Raw genomic sequence first — 23,444 nt, forward strand, 5'->3', positions numbered from 1 at the left:
CACAGGAGAGTGGACTTGGCCAAAGGCAGTAGAGAAGGGGGAGGTGGTGGAAGAATGAATATTGGGCCCAGTGTCTTTCAGAAAATAGGAATCTTTCAGCAGTGTTTGTCCTTAATCTTCCTGTATCTGGGGCAGATATACCCTTCATCCTTGGCACAGTTGACAAGGAAATGAGCAGACCTTTTCTTTTTGAGGTTGTGGGAAGACGCACTGCACTGCCTGCTGGTTAAGTGAGCCTTAGTCTGTAGAGCTGGAAGAAGCATGGTAAACTGGGATTTCAACATCCAGAGGTGCTTTGTCCCACATTGTATCCATTTCTATTTTCAATGAGTACAAAAGTTTGTAGAGGGGGTATGAGAAGAGAATGTGTTGACCAGTTTCATTCCCTCCAAAAAGTTCTCATAAACAAATTATTTAAAAAAGTGCCTGGCTTTTTCTTGCTCACCTGCCTCTATTGTAGTCTAATATTGGGAAGGTATTCATGACTTATATTATTTTGGGATATTAATGTGTGCAACATTTTAATTTGCTTGAGTAATGGTTTATTGGCTTGCAGCCTGGAATAAATGCTGTATTGAGAGAGAAATGTCCATCTCCATAATTATGCTCTACTGTGACAGCTGTCATATGTTGCCGCCGAGAGCCGCGGCGCGGGGTTCGGGGCTTTAGGAGCCCTAATCGGCGGGCGGGTACTTGTGATGCTTGGAGTGGAATCAGGTACTCAAGCGTTTGGATTGAACAAAAGATTGTTTACTTACACTGCTCGTACAGTGCAGGTCAGAAACTTGCTTCGATTACAGTTGTAAAACTTGGGTCGGGCAGAAATTACAAAGTTGGTTTGGTCGGTCTGCAAATGTGTCGGGGTGTTCGGGGTATTCGGGCCGGCAGTCGTCTTACGTCTCGGGTGGGGGTGTGCTAGGCCCCCTTGGGTCGGTGACGGGGAGTCCTTAGTGGTTGATCAGGCCGCTAAGTTCGCTGTGAAACACGTGTGGAGTTTGCTAGACTCCACAGTGTACTCAGAGTTCTCCACGAGGTGTGTGTGGAGCTCTCCAACTTGGGCAGAAACTGCTCAAGCTTTTTATACGGCTAGCAAGCCAATCACTAGCCACCAGGTAGGAATAATGTAGAACAGTCCAATAGTGGGGTACAAATTTACATAAGATTGGCGGGAACTTTTTCTAGGTCATTAATATATAGTCACTGGGCTCTGGAGTTTTCCCCTCGTGACCTAATTACATGACCTACTTACAGAATGATTGACAGACTGCCTTCTGTAATCCCCCACTGCACTATAGGCATATGAACAATGGGTTCTGACATCATACAGTGATACTTTAATCACCAACATATCCAATCCTCTCTGACCACCTATCTATGTGAGAAGGTATTGAATATATACAGTGATGCCATTTGTTCAGTCACACGTCATTTAACTGGATAGGAACAGCAACAGGACTCTTGTTTTCAAGAACTTTAGGTATTTAAATCAACCATTTAAATTCATTCTCCTTGGATTCCTTTTTCCTGAGGTCCCTTCCAATCCTAATTTTCTATGATTCTATGATTTTTCTTTGAACTTAAACAATTTATGCTTGGGTTAACTCAATAATGAAGACAGTTTATGAAACACAAAATTGGCAATGTATATTTCCATACGTTATAAGGTTGGAAGGCATAATCATGAACATCTAATCTGACTTTCTAGAGACTATGTCCCAGATCCTCAAAGGTGTATATACTTGGAGAAACTGAGAAAGGAGATCCTTACCAAGTTGAATTGGTTATTAATGTCAGCAAAATAATACCCAATGTGACCAAAAAAAATTATGTCCGTCTGTCTGTCTTAAAGCACTTGGTTGCTTCGAGAGGTTAACATTTTAATGGAGTTCAGATGAGTATAGAAATAGGAACACATTTACTTTATACTAGTCCTGCAAGTCAATGAGATGATGGGCTTTTTCTTTTTTAATTGGGTTTCTACCACGTCCATCACTGAGGTTTTTTGGTAGGACAGACTCTGTGAATCTCAAATAGAGGCTTCCAGTCCTTTTCAGTGTTGAAATTCAGAGGACAAGTTCAGGAAAACAGAGTTAGAGGTGTAAAATTCTTCCTCATTTCTCGATCTGATTGATCACTTTCCTTTCAGAAAAAAGTGCTGCTAGTGCAATGGCCTGACAGTGTATTCTCTCCTTTCTTCCTAGAGCATGACCCACAAATTGCCTCATACTGCTGCTGTCTCATCTCATATTGAAAACATTTTAAATAGGAGTTCTTAGCACAATGCCATTTTTGTATGTTGGTGTCACTGGCATATCTACCTTCTATTCAACTGTGTCTCACTCATGTGTGTCCCTTCACCTTGGGTTGCTCAATGTAATAAGTCTGTTTTTTGTATATAGTATTATACATGTTTTGAGGCCTATTCTGCCTTCTATTAATACGGTTGCAATTTATGCTGATGCTAGAATAGGACCTTCAGTGTGTTTAATTTTTTTAATGGAAATGACACAAGTATATCAAATTATTCAAACTCAAGAGTTTTAATATCTATTATTTTTCTCTCTTACTGATGTTTATCATTTGCACATCATTTACCTTGACTAATTGAAGCAAACCAGGTAGTTGTGCTGCCTGGTGTTCATATATGCAAGTCCAGTACTGTGTGTGTTGCCATCGTTATAGAAAAATCTTTAAACAAACTGTTGCTTTTTACTGATATGTATTTTTTAATTTAATTTATTTTCAAACCCTCATTTTGTGGTTCATACTACCTGATACTGAGTTCTGAGAAATTATGCATGTGAGTAAAACTGTGTGTTATGGTTGTATGATTAAGGGCCCTGTTACATGTTCAAATTAAAGCTGGAGAGAACTAGCTACAGAGTTGTTGCACATTTTCAAGCACTAACTTTGTAGCTTGTATGTTCTTTATAGCCGGATAGTCATTTTTATCATGTAATAATTACTTTGCACCTGTGGCTGGTCTAAATTTATTGTGTGATTAACCAGTTAATTGCATAATATATGTAACATGTAGTAGGGGCCTAAGATTATATACATTTTGCAAAGCCTTCATGGGGTGAATTCTTACCCTATCAAAATAAATGGAACCCCTCATTTGCCTTTTTTTTCCTTAGTTTTATAAAAAATAGTTTTTATACTTGCTGTTCTTTATTATTCTTCAACTTAAATGGGGCCAGAATTCCACCCCTTTTTTCTTCTTTTTATTTTACTCTATTTGCTTCTGGAGTATAAATCCATCTTAACAATCATTTGCAATTGAATGTCAATCAATGCAAAGCAAATTCACTTGTGCTAGAGAAGAAAAAATGTTGTGGCAAGCTCTGATACCCATTTTAGAAGTAGTCTTTCATGTGTGAGGGAGGAGCTGAGTGAATAATTGTTTTGGAAATGTTTTTGTTCTCAAAGCTGTTTTCCTGAGGAGGAAGGGTAGTAAGTGTTACTAGCCTAAAATCTGGAGGACCTGGGTTCCATTCCCTGCTATAAAATTGATATTATAGGTAACCTTAAGCAAGTCACTTAAGCATTAGTTGTATTTTGCTTTACATGCTTAAATGGTATGTATATAACTGCAGAATTGCAGTTTTTGGCAGTCATGCACAATTTATGATTCAACATTTCCCACTCTAGTCTACTAACCATGTTCAGTATATCTGCTTTTTGGCTGGACTGCTGCACAGGAAAATAAAATTGCCCTAGTACATGTATAAGGAAGAACCTTTCAAAGCATAATCTGAATATGGCTAGATTTGGTCAATAATTAGGGAAAGAAAGAAAGTGAATTACACTAGCTAAATCACTCTTGACACACACTAACCCCACACTCCATGTTACAGTACTTACCTGAATCCAAGGTGGCTCTGCATTTAAAATGACTCCCAAATAATTAGATTCTGTGCATGGAAAATTTTATAAATTTGTTACAATTTTTCATGTATAGAATCAAATTATTGTAGGATTGTCTTAAATTCACTCTCCCCTGCACACTGCTGCAGCAGGGAAAGTAATAGTGTGAGGGGCAGGTGGTAGGGTTGTCAAGCAGCTCTCGCACCTGCTTGCCCCTTCCTGCCTGGTCCCCCTTGCTGCTTACTCCCTCCACCTCTTTTCATCCCACCTCATGTAGCCTCTTCCCTGCTCTGGGGCCAGGTTGGATAGCTCCTGCTCCAGTAGCTGTTACTGTGCTGGGTCTGAAAATGTGGTCCATGCCCCCGGCTGGAGTGGCACCAGAGCCCCGCCAGACCCAGAGCAAATATAAATGGTGGGGGACAGTTGTGGCTTTGACCCCAAGTTGGGGCCAAAACTGGAGCTTGAGCTATAGCAACAGCCACTCTCCCACTACCTCATACTCAATTCCAGGATGAGAGGCTTTCCCCCAACATTAAATGGGAAGGTGAGGAGGGGGACGCAGCTTCGATTTGAGTAAATACTGTATACATATTGCTGGGAATCTTTGACTAATATTCTGGCTTTCAGTTGAGTGAAGGGGAAATTGGACCACTGGGCAGCCAAGCAGAGGAAATATGTGAAGCCAAGAGAGAGGGTAAAAATTTAGATTTATGGCTTGGTAAGATGGCTGCTTGTCTCAGGCTCCACCTGATTACTTACAATTCTTCTAACACAGGGATGGGCAAAATCTGGCCTGTGGGCCGGATTTGGCCCGCCAGGTAATTTCATCTGGCCTGTGGGTACCCACCAGGTGGCCACCAATTAATTGTACCCCACTCAGTCCCCACACTTCACTCTCACCCTCCTGTGTGGGAGGGCCCCAGGAAGCACACACAGCTTCTGGATGGGGCTGGTGCTGCCACTGCTGCAGCTGCTGGGGGACTTGCTCAGTTTCCCTAACCTCCAGTGGCCCCTCCTCATGTCCCTGCTGCAGCACTTTCTCCAAGCACCAGGTAGGGAAGCTGCAGTTGGGCAGAAGCATGGGTCTGGGGCTTGTGGGAGCTCAGGGCCCTTGCTCAGTGGTGCAGTGGGAACACAGAGTTCAAGTGGGCTGGGCATAGGTATGTGTGGTTTGTGGGATGTGAGGGAATGTGGGCGGGTGTGGGAACCCCCCCGGGTACACCATGCTCCCCCATATGGTGCACAACCCCTGCCACCAGTGGTAACAGCAGCAGCAGGCAGTGGGCTGTTTGTGGCCCTCACAGGCACAGCCACCAGGTGGCACACAGCTCCAGGCAGTTTTGGGAGCTGCACATGGTGGCAAGGAGTGGAGCCAGGCCAGACCACCTTTATTGTGCAGGGCTCACATGGAGCTCCCAAGACTTGTGTGCCTTCGCTGTTGCCACTTGCAGCTCATGGGACTCTGGCGGAAGTGGCAGGGAGCCCCATCCCCTGCTTCCCTGGGGAGACCTGGCAGCTGCACATGGCAGTAGGGAGTGGGGAAGACTGCCAGATCTATTGTACGGGGCTTCCCCCGGGTGGTGCGTGTGTCCTGGGAGCTCCATGTGAACCCTGCACGATAGAATCATACAAAATTAGGGTTGGAAGGGACCTCAGGCAATCATCTAGTTCAACCCCCTGCTCAAATCAGGACCATCCCCAACTAGATCATCCCAGCTAAGGCCGGGTCTTAAAATCATCTAGCCGGGTCTTAAAATCCTCCCAGGATGGAGTGTCCACAACCTCTCTGGGTAACCTGTTCCAGTGTTTTACAACCCTCCTAGTGTGAAAATTCTTCCTAATATTTAACCTAAACTTTCCTTGCTGCAACTTGAGACCCTTGCTCCTTGTTCTGTCATCTGCCACCACTGAGAACAATCTAGCTTCATCCTCTTTGGAACCATCCTTCAGCTGGTTGAAAGCTGCTATTAAATCCCCTCTGTCTTCTCTTCTCTGGACTAAATAAGTCCAGTTCCCTCAGCCTCTCCTCAAGTCACATGCCCCAGCCCCCTCACCATTTTCATTGCCCTCCGCTGGATTCTCTCTAATTTGTCCACATCCTTTCTGTAGTTTGAGGGCCTGAACTGGACACAGTACTCCGGATGTGGCCTCACCAGTGTTGAATAGAGGAATAATCACTTCCGTTGACCTGCTGGCAACACACCTACCAATGCAGCCCAGTATGCTGTTAGCCTTCTTATCAACAAGGGCACACTGCTGGCTCATATTCAGCTTATTGTCTACTGTAACTCCCAGGTTCTCTTCTGCAGAATTGCTGCCTGCACGGACAGCAGCTGCGGGCAGTCCTCACAGCCTGTACTGGTACGTGGGATTGTTCAGTCTGAAGTGCAGGACTTTGCACTTGTTCTTATTAAACCTCATGAGATTTATTTTGGTTCAGTCATCCAATTTGTCTAGATCTCTCTGAATCCTAGCCCTACCCTGCACCATATCTACTACTCCCCCTAGCTTGGTGTCATCTGCAAATTTGCTGAGGGGGTACTCCATCCCATCTCCCAGGCCGTTGATGCAGATATTGAACAGAACTAGTTCCAGGACCAACTCCTGGGGCGTTCCACTTGATAATGGTTGCCAACTAGACGTCGAGCCATTGATTACTATCTTTCAAGCCCGATGATCCAGCCAGTTTTCTATCCACCTTACAGTTCATTCATCCAACCTGTACTTCCTTAGCTTGCCTGTGAGAATGTTGTGGGAGATTGTATCAAGAGCTTTGCTAAAATCAAGGTATACCACATTCACAGGTCTCTTCACATCCACAGAGCCAGTCATCTCATCATGGAAGATCATCAGGTAGGTCAGGCATAACTTGCCCCTGGTGAATCCATGCTGACTGTTCATAATCGCCTTCTTCTCCATGTGCTTAGAAACAGATGACTTGAGGATCTGCTCCATGATTTTCGCAGGGACTGAGGATCCAGGCTGTAGTTCCCTGGATCCTCCTTTTTCCCTTTCTTAAATATGGGTATTATATTTTCCCTTTTTCAATCATCTGGGACCTCTCCTGATTGTCATGAGTTTTCAAAGATGATGGCCAGCAGCTCTGCAGTCATATTGGCCAACTTGCTCAGCAGCCTTGGGTGCATCCCATCTGCCCCACAGACTTGCATATGTTCAGCTTTTCTAAATAGTTTGTAACTTGTTCTTTCACGACTGCTGGCTGCTCACCTCCTCCCCAAACTGTGCTGCCAGGTGCAGTAATTTGGGAGTTAACCTTACCTGTGAAGACTGAGGTGAAAAAGGCACTGAGTACTTCAGCCTTTTCTGCATCATCTGTCACTAGGTTGCCTTCCACATTCAGTAAAGAGACCCACACTTTCCTGATCTTTCTCTTGTTCCTGACATACTTGTAGAAACCCTTCTTGTTAGCCTTCACATCCCATGTCACTTGCAACTCCAGTTGTGCTTTGGCCTTCCTGATTTCATCCCTGCATGCCCAAGCAATACTTCTATACTCCTTCCTAGTTGTTCGCCCAGGTTTCCACTTATAAGCTTCATTTTTTGTGATTTAGTTTACTGAAGAGTTCCCTGCTAAGCCAAGCTGGTCTTCTGCCATACTTGCTAGTCTTCCTGCACATCAGGATGCATAAACGACACATAGGAGGGGCATAGGGGGGCACATACTCTCCCTGAGATTGGCCGCCGCCAAAGCTGCTTTCGGCTTCTGCGGGTGGTCACTGCCCCCTGCCCTCACTACTGACACAGCTGCGGGCAGTCCCCACTTGCCGCTCACCACTGCTAACAGCTGTTGCAGGCAGTTCCCGCCCACTGCTCGCCACTTCCCCCCCCGCCCCCACCACCAAGACCGCTGTGGCCGCCCACTTGGCCCGCCCTCACTGCTGATGTCACCGTGACCACCTGTGGGCAGTCCCTGCTCGCCACTGCCATGCCCCCACCGCTGATACCATCGCCACCGCCTGCGGGTGGTCGCTGTGCCCCCCAGCCTCTGGCAGCACGCATCGTTCATGTCAAGATGGTTTGTTCCTTACAGCTCTCCTGGACTCCTCCTCCTCAGTTTGGCTTCCCAGGGGATCCTGCCTATGAGTTTCTTGAGTGAGTTGAAGTCTGCTTTTCTGAAGTCCATGGTCCTTACTCTGCTGCTCTCCATCCTTCAGTTTCTCAGGCTCCTGAACTCAAATCATCTCATGGTCACTGCTGCCCAAGTTGCTCTTTACTAGTACATTCCCCACCAATTCTTCCCTGTTGGTGAGCAGCAGGTCAAGAAGAGCATGGTCCTTCGTTGACTGGTTCAGCACTTGCATCAGGAAGTTGTCCCCAACAGTTTCCAAAAACTTCCTCAATTGCCTGCACACTGTGGTATCGTCCTCCCAGCAGATGTCAGGCTGATTTGAAGTCCCCCATGAGAATGAGGGCCTGTGATTGGGAAACTTCCACTAGCTGTTTGAAGAAAGCTTCATCCACCACTTGCTCGTGTTCTGGTAGCCTGTAGAAGACCCTCATCATGACATCATCCTTGTTGCTCTCCCCTCTGACCCTAACCCAGAGATTCTCAACAGGCCTATCTCCAGTTTCATATTGGACCTCTGAGGAATCATACAGCTTTTTTACATAACGTGCAACTCCTCCTCCTCTTGCTTGCCTGGCCTTCCTGAACAGTTTGTATCCATCCATGACCATACTGCAGTCATGAGAGCTATTTCACCAAGTTTATGTTATTCCAATCATGTCATAGCTCTGTGAGTATGCAATGACTTCCAGTTCTTCCTGCTTGTTTCCCAGGCTCCATACATTTATGTACAGGCACCTGAGTTAACTAGTCGATTGTCCTGATTTCTCAGGAAGAATGAGAACACCTCCCCTGTTGTCCCTTCCTGCTTGCTCTTCCTTCAGGTCACCCACTTCTCTCAGGGATTTGGGTCTCCATCTCCCAGCGACAGGTGGACCGGCCTGGCTCCGCTCCTTGCCCAAGGGCCTGATGCTGCTGCTGCCACCACCAGTGGGAGGAGCTGTGTGCTATGGGGGGGAAGTTTGTGGGAGGGGCCCCCACACCCCCAACACCCCACACACACCACATATACCCCCTCACAACCCTCCCACATACATAGACACCCATCCTCAAACATGCTCCACTGTACACACAAACCCACCCCTGCAACCACACACCAAACCCTCCCCCCACACACACAGCTATGTCCCTCCACAAACCATCCTCCCACAAACCCCATACCCAGCCACCCCACCAAATACACCCCATACACTCCCCCACACAATATACAAGAGTAAGACTTTATTTTTGAGCTATTACACAATCACCTCTATATATACTATGCAAATGCACATACATTAGGACAAAAATATTTTTTTAAAATACGTTATGATAGATGTTTGACTTTTAGCATATGATTTGATTTTTTTCTGGTTCCAAGACAGCAGCCCCTCCAAAGGAGTACTTCTGGGGGACAAGGGGAGGGACTTCTTGTGGCAAAGTTTAGGGGTTGGGGCAAGCCTTCCAGTCTCAAGATGGCAAGCATGGGGTGGGGTCCCTCTCAACAGATGGAGCTATTGTTGTAGCCTTCAACAGGTCACCAAAACTCATTAAGGAGCCCTCCAGCCAAAATAATTGCCTGCCTCTGCTCTGACACCATCATCACAAGCATTATATCAGTACCATAGACGGAAATCAGCTTTGCCTATTTTGCTACTCCTTGCATGCTCTGCTCTGTAATCAATATCACATCACCAACCATACTAACAGGATAGTCAGTAAATACTGTATTTTCCTCCCCATTGTTCTCTAACCTCAAGAAACAAGGGAGATGCTATTGTTAGTAGCCAGCTGTGCGTCAAACTATGGCTGCTGTTTAGAAGACCACTAGGATATTATGATTCTCATTGGGCCTACTGCAAGGTCAAACATTCATCAAACACTAGTGGTTCACTGGACTAGCATGGTTAAAGTATGTGTTGCCAGTGGTACACAGCGTGGTAATATGGAAAGATTGGAAGATCAGGTACCTGTTTATATGTGAATCACCAAGGAACAGCCTCAGCCTCAGCCCAAGTTCAAAGTGCAGTCTGAATTTATGCCTTCTGGAATCAGAGCAGATACCTTAAGCACACTACTGCTATGGCCCTTTGGATCCATACACAGGATTTAATAGATTTTTTTTTTTCCCTCAGTGTTTTAAATAACAAAGTATTGCATCCCCAGATTGTCTCCTGATAAGGAATTTTTTTTTTAATTTGACATGCATTTCAAACAGCTTTTGCTTTGCAGAAATACTGAGGTGGAAGTCCTGCCAAAGTGGTGATGATTATACAAAGAGTAGTACTCAACTCACGCCCTGGTATGTATTTTCTTTCAGTAGTAAAATAGTCAAGTGGTTTAATCCTCCAAAATAGGAAGAGAAATGACAGAAAAGAACTTGATATGCAAAGTAAGATAGGTGCAGTGGTAAAGGAGGTTTATGATGAAAGTGTATTTGCTGTAATATAGATTACAAAATGTTAGGTAAGAAAAAGAATTGTGTGTATGTACCCGAGTCAAGTGTATATTAGCGATTCATAAAAAGCAGTGTCCATTGCCAAAAGACGCACTATCAAGGGTTGCTTTTTAGATTGATAATGTCGTTATATTTTACTTTCTGTTGTTTGCAATTGACGCTGACTCTTACAAGACTGTAAATAAAATGATTTACTGACTATTTTTGTCCATTTTCTTTTGGCAAACATTCAAAGACCCCTTCTTCCCATGTTTGAAAGGGGGCTTAAAATGGACACTTTGTGGTGTTTTTGTTTACTTCCTTGCTTATGCACTTGCATCTTTGTGCAGGCCATTTCAGGTCGTAGAATAGTGCTTGCTAGTTAATAACTGCTAAAGAACAAGTGGAAGAGGACTTCAGAGATTTTTGATACTTTACTCAGTGTGGAAGTAGTTCTGACAGGTACAAGCATGAGTGACGGCACTTACAGATGGGCATTCTTCTGATGCAGCAATGGCTTACTTTCCGGAAGTTCTGTAGTCACAAAGAATAACAACCCTTTCCAATAAATAGTCTTGTCCTTTTAATGTCTATAATGGCCCAAATTCTCAGGCCAGGGTAAATTACGCTTCGAAGGGACCCCCAAATTCTGGGGTCCCTGACATAAGTCTATGGCATCCTCTGGACTATTCTTATTTCATCATAGCCACTTATGTCCATCCTTTCAGAGGAATAGCTAAAATGTACATGCACTTTGATCATATACGTCCTTCCCCTACCAAGACTATTGTGCTATACTATATTTTGCAGCATAGAGATACTGAAACTATTTTTAAACAAGCTACTTTAGTTACTGGAAGCAGAAGGGTCAAATGGTTTAGAGCATAGATTGGAGTTAGGGTGTTCAGCCTGCGATATTGAGCTGCAAGTCAGCTTATCCTTTCCTGAGGGAGATCCTTTAAAAGACCTTTATAAAAATTAATGGGGAAACCAGAAAAACTAAATTAAACTTTTTAAATTTCAGACTGTTATTTGAGGTCTGAAACGTGGCTACTATTTGTATGCTTGAAACTAAGTAAAGACATGAGCTTCTCATATTTATTTGTATACAAAGGAATTAAACATAAAGGTCTTAATTTTAAATAAGGTAACTGCAATTCTCATTTAAATTGTTGTTTACTCCCCTTTAAAATATCTAGGTAAAAATGGTGTGCCAGTGCCAGAAAACTTCCGAATGGAAGAAGTCACAATACCAGATAAAATCCAAGAGGGACAAGTATGTGTTCGAACCCTTTACCTTTCTGTGGATCCTTACATGGTAGGTATAGACTTTAGGCAAAATCTGGAGACTTACAAAAAAGGATTGTACATCAGTGCCAGGCATAATGTTTAGTACAAACTAAACAAACCACAAGCCCAAGTTTATCTTTGGTATAGCTCCATAACTTAGTTCACTTCAATGCAGTGATGCCAGGGAAGAATTTGGCATTGGTATACATGCAACTTATATGTATACAGCTGTATAGCAGAGTTTGACAGTGTTTTCTAATGGTGGGGAGACTGAAATGATCCAGCTTGGGTCAAAGGTTGGTAGGCATTAGGACCCAGCTGCCACTGCCATTTCTTCACATTGCACAGCTACAACGTGATGTAGCAAATGTCCCCTTCTGCTAGAACCCCAAGCAGCCCAGTGTGGTGTAGCACAGGCAGAGCTCCCCTCTGGCAGAGCCCCAGGTGGCTGGCTGCAGTGCTGTGCAGGGAGAGCCCCTTGCCACTGAGTGCTGCTGAAGCCACAGCTCCATGGGCCAGATATTGTTGCCTATAGGAACAGAAGAAAACTTTCGAGCAGAACTCTTCTTTACTTGATGTGCCCAAACGGCAGTTTTCCAGCTGGTACATGGCGTGTTTAGCATTTATGCACATTTTGCAGCTCTTTCCTATGTAATGTGAACACATAAGCATCTGCACAACTACTGAGCATGAGCAATGGGCTGTGCACTGGTTTGGCAGGTACATGGCTATGAGAGTATAAGTCCCAGGAGGAGAATGACCATCCTGTTTTAGGCCCATAGTTAAGTGATTAAAGTGCTTGCTTAGGAAACATGAAACCCGGCTTCTATATTTCATAGATGTTAGGGGCTGGAAGGGACCTTACAAGATCATTGGGTCCAGCCCCCCTGCACTTAGGCAGGAAAGACTGCTGGGGTCAGCAAGGTGAGCACCAAGATGCTTTTTGAAGATCGCCAGGGTGGGTGACTGTACCACTTCTGGGGGAGTCTGTTCCAGACTTCCCTTGGAAGAACTGGATAGTCTAATCAGTGGGTGATAGTCGGAGCAGAGTACTGGGAAGTCAGAGAGGTGTAGATTCAAACACCTGCTTCCTGGGTAGGAGCCTTAACCCCTCAGGTGCTGAGACAAAACCATAACAGGGTTCTCTTCTGTCAGACGCGTACTAGCCATGCACTGTTGCTATGTAGAATTCTGCGATTTAATGTATACCTAGCCTACAGATGTATGTAACGGTGTCCCTTCCTGGACAGTGTATAGCCTACCATACATACTTAGTAGCTGTATAGATACATGCATTCACACTGCACAAATAATAAAACCATACAGTACGCTTAAATGCCAAAAATGCTGCTTATTTGGAAAAGTGCCATCTGGGCATGTAAAGTGAAATAGAACTCTGCCCTTTGTGTCTGGCTTAGCTTCATGATAATTTTGCCTTTGGTTTTGTTTTTGTTTTTAAGCTGAATGCCAGATAGGGCGAATACTTTCCTCTTGAGAGGGGAGGAAAAGCTATCTCCACTGATGCAGTGGAAGGCCGGCAAAAATCAGCCAACACCAATCAAAATTCCCTCATTTCCGTAAATGGCATAAAGTTATTGGCCTTTAACTTAAAAAATTTGGTAGCTGTATTTACTTAAGTAGACCAGAATCTCTCCTACCTTGGATGGCTTAAAGGAGCAAAAAGTGGAAAATATTTCATAAGGAATTAAAACACTTCATGAGGACGTGTCCAGTGAGGCTGTGTCATGCTTCCAACCAAATCTGCCAATGCCCCTATATATTATTATGTAATTGGTAGTTGGCATTTTCTGAGGGTTGCCTTGAGTCTAAAACGTTTGAGAACCACCAACCCTAGGATATCAGGCCGGTGATATTAACTTGAGATTTATCTACAGTACAGATAGAAGGGTCATAGGAACAGCGCCACCATCACTTATCCAACTAAAACCCAGAAGAGGTAGATCAAAAATAATGTGGGAGGAAGGGGTGGTAGAGAAGATAGGAGAACGAGAAGATGTTCCTGTCTGACATTTTTCCAGTTTCTGTTTCAGCAGCAGCCTGTGACTCTATATCCATTTTCAGCGTTCATTTCAAAAGAAAAGAGACAGACATACTTTAAATTTAAGGTCTAATGAGGTAACAGAACTTGCATGGCCCAAACATTTTCACAGAATAAAGATTTGGGAAATCAGATACAGAAACTAACACTAAAATCTCACATTTCAGATAAATTAAATCTGTAACACTGTAAACCAAGTATTTTAGGGACCTAGCTTGATGGACTATTAGTAATGATCAGCACTGTTACCTGGAAGACCCATGTTTGGATATGTATGTCCCCTGGGTTCTTATTCCTTGAAATGGCAGGAGTAGGGACTGTGTAAAAGCACTGTTTTCAGACCTTTGTAGTAGAAGAGTACCCTTTGTTCCTTGCCAAGTATCTTTTCATGCCCTTCTGTAAGAGGATAACTGGGAAGGTGGATAAGGGGGAAGCATGGGGAGATCCACCAAGGGGGAACAGAGGAATGTGGTCATTTCCCCCTTTTGGGTGTGTGGTGTATACATGGTGATTTTTCTGAGCTCATCAGTGTGCTTTTTCTGGAACCACTACTTTGGCATGGCTCAAGGACTCCATGGAGAAACACCACTGCTGGTCACCCGACCTGTCCCTTGCCAATGCAGAATTTGGTAGCAGGGGAAAAGGAGGTACAAGCAGTGGTGGCATGTTCTGGGGTCACATCAAAACAGTAGCTCTGGCAGAAGGTGGGCTGACAAGCCAGTGAACTCAAGAGTTCAGTGCTCATGTGCTGCAGAGTCAAAGCAGGGTGCAGCAGCAGCACTGCAGTCCCGGTAGAGGAAAGCGATAGATAACAATTTATCTTGACTTTAGCAAACCTTTTGACCTTGTCTCACAAGGCAATGTCAGAAACAAACTAAGAACAATATAAAATGGTGTTAAAATTTGATAATGGTCATCTCCACAAGAGGAAATTCAATAAAAAGAAGTGCAAAGTACTACACTAAGGGAGGAGAAATCAAATGTAGTTATACAAAAAAAGGAGGCTGTACTGCCAGAAAGGATCTGGGGGGTTCTAATAAGCTAGAAATGGAGTCAGCCATGAACAAAAACTATGAAAAATGAGTTGACCAGGTGAGCATTTATGACAACTATTGTTGCAGAAAAATGAAACAGCCCTCCCTTTGTGCCTAAATGAGCACACAAAAAGAGAAATAAAAATTTAACAAAAGAAGTTGAATGTAGTGTCTTCACTGAAAGATTTGCTAGAAAATTTTGTTTTATATCTTTTTAAATGCACATCACCCAAGGTTTATTCAACAAAAAATTACGCTCCTGCATTTTATTCTACAAGAAGCCTTCATTAATGCCTTGCTTTTCAGCGCTGTCGTATGAATGAAGACACAGATGCTGAATATCTCCGGGCTTGGAAGCTATCTGAGGTGGCTGATGGTGGGGGCGTTGGCATTGTGGAGGATAGCAAACATACACACCTTGTTAAAGGAGATTTTGTAACTTCATTCAACTGGCCCTGGCAGACAAAAGCCATTTTAGATGGAAGTCTGCTCCAAAAGGTAATATAATGAATTATAGAAAATTCAGTTAACAGTAATAGATATAGTTCTCCTTTAAAAAAAAAAAAAACAACCAAAAAACCTCTTGCTTTTTTTTATATAACAATTAACTCTTGTCTCTTAATTAAGGACAAAGCAGTGCTGATAAAATAACTGGTATCCTGCAAGACAGATCAAATCACGCATGCAAAGTCTACTTTAATATTTCCTTTCTAGCAAAAATAAAAATAAATTCCTTTCACTAGACATTCTCATGCTGATGAATTGGTTAAGTGCATTTCTAAAACTGTTAAAATCTGACAGTTAATCATTCAAAATTTCAGGTAGCTCTCTTGCCACCTAAGAAAAATATATTCTTGATTTAATGTTTTCTCCCTTTAATACAAAATGTTTTAATTCGTTAACCCTGTACTTGTAATCTTAATCCCAGAAAGTAAGAACTTTTTTTTTTGTAGTAGCTATAACTTGAGGCCACTACACACAACATACAGTATTCAAACTCTAAACAGAAGACTATTGTAGTTTGAAGTGGTGTAAAACAAAACAATTTTTTGTTTTAGCATTGTTCATGCCATTGACCCCAGCCTCTAGATTTGACAGCCCTCCGATATCATCCTTCAAGTTAGCACAGAAATAGAAAATCGTCAATAATCCTGAACAACCATTTGTCTACTTTCTGTTCCCGGTGTAATTTTGCATCTTACCTTACGGTTGCTAAATTTCCTTAAGCTTGGTATAAATGACCATATTAAACACTTTTTGCAACAAAAATAATTGAGGTCCAAGTTTTATAACCTTGTTATCAAAACATTATAAGTAGTTAAGACAATAGTCACATCTGTATTTCATCCAAACTAACTTTTACTTTTATCTAAATTAAATACCCTAAGTTATTGTATATTTGTTGAAGTATAAATATGGCCATCCTAAGGTCAGTCAGACAACAAAATAAACCCCAAATTCTTTTGTTTTTCTTTAGCTTAATCCACAACTCGTAGATGGACACCTCTCTTACTTTCTTGGTGCCGCTGGTATTACTGGGTTAACTGCCTTATTAGGAATGAGAGAGAAAGGACATGTGATTCCAGGTGCCAATCAGACGATGGTTGTTAGTGGAGCTGCTGGTTCCTGTGGTTCTTTGGCTGGTCAGGTAAAAAGGATATGGTGTTTGTCATTTGGCAATTTACATTGCATTCTGCTCTTTAAGTACCCATGCCTGGAATTCTTCTGGTTAAATTGTTGATGACAGTGGATGACCTGTTTTGTTTATTGTGTTCCTGAAGATTGGCCACCTAGAGGGCTGCTCCAGAGTGGTAGGAATTGCAGGTACAGATGAGAAGTGCTCCATTTTGGTCTCAGAAATGGGGTTTGATGCTGCCATCAACTACAAGAAGGGAAGTGTGGCAGAGCAGCTGCAGGAACTCTGCCCAGCTGGCGTGGATGTGTACTTTGACAATGTTGGTGGAGACATCAGTGATGCAGTTATCAGTCAGGTGATTGTACCAGCTATCTTGTTTATTCCTCCCTGTGAGCAAAGTCTTTTATGTGCTGTTTGGAATAATATTGTATTTTAAACCAGGCTAAATTCACTTCCAAGGACTAGAACAACCTTATTACTTCCCGTTTTCCTGAAATGCTGAATGTGATTCCAAGTCAAATTGGTCCAAACTTCTGAAATACGAGCCTATCACACTAGTTTGGTTTATTGCCCTATGAAAATAATTTTTTCAGTGTGATGCAGAAGTCCTGAGCCTTATTTTTACATTTGGTGTCTTGCTGCCTTAGCCAGCAAAGATCAGGGACACCTTAGAAACAATGTGTATCTGATAAAATGGTTACTTTTTTTTCTGTCTTGGTCCTCTCCGGCTGATTTAAGGGCAGCATTGCTGGACTCAGTTCTTAACCTGTCCTCTTCAGCAGCATTATGAGGCTTACACATGGGGATGATAGAAAGCAGGACCTCTTGTCAATACTTGTGTAAGGGAAGGAATAGGTTTCCTTTACCAGGAAAACCTTTATTAGAAATAATCCTGAGTAAGATTTACACAGCTTGAGTGGTAAGTTGGTTTTTTTCTTACTCAGAAACATCAGTTGGGTCTCCCAGGGTGGAGGAAACCAATCATCATTGTTTTATTCAACCTTTAGCAGAAGAATCTTTCAGCGCATAATCCGACACTGCAAGATTTAGTCTGGAATTAGTAAAAGAAAGGAAGCTAATTACAATTGCTAAACCACTCTTGATGCACGCTGACCCCACACTCCATATTACATACATTGCTAGGTGTCTGTGACTGATACAGTGTACAATGACTTTCAGTGGAGTAAGTGAAGGGGACCACATATATCTTTTTCCTGAGTGGGGAGGTGACTGAATGGAAACTACTTTATTTCCACTCAGCAGATTAAAAGAATTAAATTGAAAATTTGCACTTAGTAATTGTGGAACAGATTGCAGAGCAGATATACTCAGGGCTGCCCTTATTTTGTACTTCAAAACTAATTATTCGTGCTGTTAAATTCACAGTAAACATCTTCCTAATAATAAGCATGAGAGATTGCTATTTTATGTTTCCCAGTAAACATCTTGTTCAGCTGTGTGTGTGCAGTACTTTTATTATTGCTCTGTTTTTAAATTACTTGCATGGCATTACAATTTGAAGTGACCACTTGTACATAGTTCTCTTTGAATTCTCTTTACTAATGCAACTGGCTTGGAACCATACATGTATTTTAGTGTACCTCTGAAAACTTTGTATACCTTTCTTGAGGCCAAAGAAGGTGTATTTTTAATTCTGTGGTGTTTTAAACAGATGAATCAGAATAGCCATATCATCCTCTGTGGACAGATTTCCCAGTATAATAAAGATATGTCTTATCCTCCTCCATTGGCTCCTGCAGTAGAAGAAATACAGAAAGCAAGGAATATCACAAGGTATATTTTTCCTTCCTCAGCCTCTGTCATCATCTTCAGGGCAGATCAAACAGAGAATCCATATTCAGTGTTTTCCGTTATTGCTGTATTTGATGTGAGGAGATGCTTCTGACAATTTTGTTTGGATCACTGGGAAAGGGAGGAAGATTTTGACTTTTGTAGTTTACAATGTTTGATATGTCTGTAGCATCATAAAAACATGCTGACAAGCCAAGAACATGGAGAATTGCAGTATTTTTGCAGTATAATTAAGAGCAACTCAACTGGCATATGCCTCATCTCTGGTCAGTTGATTTTATTCCTTGGATTTCTGTCAGATTCTCTACAATGAAGGAACGTGTTACCATGGTTGTCTTATCAAATGCTCAGATAAGTGTAGTTTGTTTTTTTTTCCTGAGAGTAATTGTGTGTGAGGGCAGGAATGTGAAGTACTTCAACCACTGCATCTTCTGTATTTATGTAATCCTTTTTAATACTAACTTTTCTCTTAGGAGAAGGGAATATCAAATGTGGCAAATACATAAAGGTAAAGGGTTACTGAAGTTAGACTGACATGGACTCTCAGCAGGCCTTCATAACATAAAGCTGCAGTGATTAAGATCTTGCAGTTTTCGGTATTTTCCCTGTCTCTATTCCACAGTCTCAGAAGCTTGGCCGTGTTGAATATGCTCCCAAAGAACAATCTATGTTGTAACTATTCAGAACAGATGACTAATGTGATAGGTCACTAACATTTTTTCAGTCTTTCTTGGACCACTTTGGATCCTTTAACTGACATTTTGGCCACCAAATCCCCACATGCCTAGCAATATTTCACACATGAATGAACCCCAGAAATTTACACTGTATACTAGAGTGTGAAACCCAAAGCTCTAACATTTAGCATTACTTACAGTTGTATTTTGCAGTGATTTTTTTGGTCTCGTCCAGGCAAATAGACTATGAGCCTGATTCAAATGACTCTAAAGTAGCCACTAGTTTATGGTAGATAATAAGGTAGGCTAGATTTGCACCTTGTAGACTAACTAAATTAAACATATAGAACAGGTTTCATGAGCTGAAGCTTACTTCACCAGGTGCTATCTACATCCCTTTGCTCATGGTAGACAACTAAAATTGTGTTCAATCCCTGATGCATACGTTTCCCTCAAACTTTCCACTATGGAAATGCAAAAAGAAGCAAGATTTACGTATGATCCACTCTGTCTATAGAGTAATACTGGTGGTAGTAAGCATTTACTTGGCCATACTGGGGATTCCTGTAATAGAGGCAGAAAGTTGTATTACAGGTACAGTAAGTTTCAAAGCTTGTTCACTAACCTGGAATATATGATGACCAGCTAGATCCACATCATCAAAACTATAATATGAATTTTGATATGTTGCATTATCATTTACATCTGCAAAAACAGTGTCTAAAATAGTAACACTACATAAGTTTAAAGTAATGGAAAATTGAGCTTTCAGTAATTTTGTCAGTATCTTGACAGTTGTCAGCATAGGTGATTACTTCTGGATTTTGTTTTGTTTTGGGGTGTTCTTTGTTTTGTGGGGTTTTTTGTAGCCACCAGCAGCTATGATGTCATATGCACTATTGTTAGAAGCCAGAAAGTTAATATACCTTCACCATCCCATTAAGTGATGAGCTGTGTTTTGCCCCCATCTCAAACGAAAGGCAGCAATAGACAATTGGTAATATTTTATAGGCAGTTATAGAGCTTCTCCCCAGTATTAGACACACAGGTAGGGTTACTTGCCTAAGTTGTTTAATTTAAAGTTGCCATTGTACAGAGTTGTTTGATGAAGCCTGTATAGCAGCTGTGAGAAGAAGCTATCACTTACTGTAGCTAGTACTAGTAATCTTTTAGCCTGAACATCCAATAATTGTTTTAATAGGGAGAGATTTCTAGTGTTGAACTATATGGACAAGCATGAAGCTAGTGTTCTACAGCTCTGTCAATGGATCAAGGAGGGGAAACTGAAGGTAGGAACTAAATCTATAATTCTCAGTTATGGGAGGAAGATTTTAGAGATGATGGCATTGCTTTGGGGATATGTCTAATTTCTTTGTCCCTTGCTCCTTCTTAGCCTCCCCGTCCCCTGATATGAACAGAGCGTAGTGTCTTGTTTCAAAGAGGAATGCAATAATGCACCTGAAGGTTCTTTTTGTAGTAGCAGTATTTAGACAGACAGTACATCATCTATTTAGGATTGTGTTACAGCAATGTAGCTGGTATTCTAGAAAAACATGTAACAAAGTATATGTCTTTCCTTTATATTAGAGAAGCTAATTCCTTATTTTTGATGCAAGGGCCTAGATTCTGAGAGGTATTTAGCCATAAGTTGCCTAACTCACTGAGTTTAACACCCACATAGAATCATAGAAAATGAATATTGGAAGGGCCCTCAGGAGGTCATCTGGTCCAACCTCTTGCTCAAAACAGGACCATCCCCAACTAGATCACCCAGCCAAGGCTTTGTCTAGCTAGGTCTTGAAAACCTCAAGGATGGCGATTCTACCACCTCTCTGTGTAACCTAGTGTCTTACTACCCTCCTTATGAGAGAGTTTTTCCTAGCATCTAACCTAAATTTCCCTTGCTGCAACTTGAGACTGTTGCTCCTTGTTCTGTCATCTGCCACCACTGAGAACAATCTAGCTCCATCCTCTTTGGATCCCCACTTCAGGTAGTTGAAGGCTGCTATTAAATCCCACCTCAGTCTTCTCTTTTCCAGACTAAATCCAGTTCCCTCAGCCTTTCCTCATAAGTCATGTGTCCAAGCCCCTAATCATTTTCATTGCCTTCAGCTAGACTCTTTCCAATTTATCCACAGCCTTTCTGTAGCGATGGGCAAAACTGGACACAGTACTCCAGGTGTGGCCTCACCAGTGCCAAATAGAGGGAAGTAATCACTTCCCTTGATCTGCTGGTAACACTCTTAATGCAGCCTAGTATGCTGTTAGCCTTCTTTGCAACAGCATACTGGGCTGCAGTACCAGCACATAATTTGGGGGCTCTGGTTTTAGTTGGTGGGTTGATGCCCTGTGCCGATTTGGATCTTCATGATGCCTAATGAGTTAACCAACTGACCTGCTTATCATAGAATCAGAGAGAAACAGAGCTGGAAAGAACCTCAAGAGGTCATCTAGATCAATCCCCTGAGGCAAGATCATTCCTATCCAAGCCCTCCTATACAAATCCATTGTCTAACCTCTCAGCAGAACTACACAGTCAATCCTGACACAACAAGATCTAATCTGCCACAGGCTGAGCAGGGGGACCACAGTAGCTAATGCTGCTGTATGGGTTGTTAATATATGCTCAAGACATACCAGGAAAAGGGTAACGCCCCTTGCTACAGAGGAAGGCAAAACCTACTACAGTCCATATCAATCCAGCCATGGGGCAAAATTCCTTCCTGATGCCATCCAGAGACACGAAGTTGTAAAAAGTCAAGTAATGTTCCATCTTTGAAAGAGTTAAATAACTTCTAGGCTTAGAACAACGTAGCTGAACAACATAGCTATGTCCACCTTATCTTCCTTTGTGGAGTAATTGCTATGGCAATTTCATGGTCCTTGTCAGCAATGCTTTTATCTTTTTGAGGAAAACTAACAAGACCTGTTGTTGTTGACAGGTCAGAGAGACTGTAACACGAGGTCTGGAAAAAACTGGTGGTAAGACATGGCATCATTTTCTAAGAGTAATCTTTGTTGAAGTATGAAATATAGTGACACTAAAGACCTATGTTCTTCTCCCCTTCCCCCCCCGCCCCCCCCCCCCCCACCCGCCTTCTCCCCCCCCCCCCCCCCCGGAGTTTCTGTCTTCCAGAACATGATTTTCGAATTAGTTGCTTTTTCTTGTATTTTGTTATATATTTCATTAAGTGTTACTTACTCTATATTTGAATAAAATTCCTTGATGTTAGTATATGTGTGTTGCTGTTCAATTCATTTTTCTTTAAATTAAAAAGGTGGACTTTTTCAATGCTAAGGATGACAGAAAGTGTTAAATTATTAAGTTAGTAGTTGACCAGTACCCCTGTTTTAAAAATTTCTGAAGATCAGCTTGTTTCTCATCATTAGAATGTATACGAAACCTATTGTTTGTAATTGATGGGTTAAATTGTAAGAATTTTTTAACAGTATTGGATCTGGTAATAGAAAGAACATACATGCATGAGAGAGAAAATAATGAGTAATGTCAAAATGATATTTTTAAAGAGGTAGAATAGGTGCACAAATGCCTTTAACAACTTGCAGAAACAGTGGAAAAAGGAGTGGGAAGAGAACTTTGGCAGGACATTTGTATCAATTTTTTTGTCAATATAGTTTTAGTCCTACAGGGTTAGCATTAAAATGTGTATTTAACTTCAATTTCTAAACCCTCTACCTTCACATATTGGTTTTAAAAAACCTGATCAACTGGGCAGTCAAATGTCATGTTCTGTTTACCCAAAGCTTTAACTTTACATAAAGTTTTCACGTTTATTTACAAAACAATTTTACAAACCTTTGTCTTCCAAGTTCAAAATCTTCCTTTAGGTTTTCTGTGTACCATCTTCCTGGTATAGCCTAAAAGTACTGTATAGAATAATTTTAAGTGAACATGCATCATATTAAGTAGGTCTGATCAGCCATTTCAATGTTAAAACGATTTTATTAACGTTTTGTTTAATTTTCCTTGGCAATTTACTATAGTGTTATAACAGGTAAAGGAGGTCCACAGGATGGTAGCTATCCAATGTTTTGATTTTTTTTTTTTTTTTTTAATTTCCATCTATCAAATATTAAATGGCATTATCTTAATAATTACCTTGTTTTATTTTTTTTGTTGTAGCTGCTTTCCAATCCATGATGACCGGCGGCAACATAGGAAAACAGATGGTGCTCATTTCTGAATAACGTTTTTGCACCTTTTGTGTAAATATACCCAACAGGAAAAATAAACATTTATGATCCTGAAGTTGTATTCATTTTTGCATGGAGTTTAAAACTTTTTGGCTTCACCGGGGAGACCTATTGTAATGGGGCCCCTACCCTGTTACTAGAGGGGGGAGGAGTCTAGAGGTGCCTGATCCTCCCTAACTCTGCCAGTTCATCCCTTGGCTTTGTGGTGTTCCTTCTCTTGGTTGTTTTTTTTCCTTTGTCCCTATCCTCTCCCCACCTCTCTCCTTGTCTCCTCCTTTATTTTACTTATGCTTTCTGTGTGTTGCCGGAGTCAAACTCACAGGCAGAGAAACCTGAAACAAGATGGCTCTC

At 41.9% G+C, this 23,444-nt stretch overlaps 1 protein-coding gene across 6 annotated transcripts in view; it reads left to right on the plus strand.

Annotated features, from left to right (window-relative positions):
• PTGR2 (prostaglandin reductase 2) overlaps positions 1-23,148 on the plus strand; it is a 24,703-nt gene extending 1,555 nt beyond the window's left edge. For 2 of the 6 annotated variants that reach the window (XM_014524625.2, XM_006033544.3), the window contains exons 2-10: positions 10,166-10,235; positions 11,570-11,688; positions 15,060-15,251; positions 16,231-16,401; positions 16,535-16,744; positions 18,062-18,183; positions 20,080-20,167; positions 21,821-21,860; positions 23,023-23,148. In XM_014524625.2, the coding sequence (XP_014380111.1) occupies positions 10,199-10,235; positions 11,570-11,688; positions 15,060-15,251; positions 16,231-16,401; positions 16,535-16,744; positions 18,062-18,183; positions 20,080-20,167; positions 21,821-21,860; positions 23,023-23,087 (1,044 nt within the window). In that variant the 5' untranslated portion in view covers positions 10,166-10,198 and the 3' untranslated portion in view covers positions 23,088-23,148. The remainder of the gene's footprint in view (positions 1-10,165; positions 10,236-11,569; positions 11,689-15,059; positions 15,252-16,230; positions 16,402-16,534; positions 16,745-18,061; positions 18,184-20,079; positions 20,168-21,820; positions 21,861-23,022) is intronic. The other 4 variants (XM_006033548.3, XM_025215367.1, XM_025215370.1 and 1 more) reach the window with 4 other exon arrangements.
• Positions 23,149-23,444: the final 296 nt, after the last annotated feature.

This window comes from Alligator sinensis, unplaced genomic scaffold (assembly GCF_000455745.1).
Source record: "Alligator sinensis unplaced genomic scaffold, ASM45574v1 scaffold1581_1, whole genome shotgun sequence".
Taxonomy (NCBI): Eukaryota; Metazoa; Chordata; order Crocodylia; family Alligatoridae; genus Alligator; species Alligator sinensis.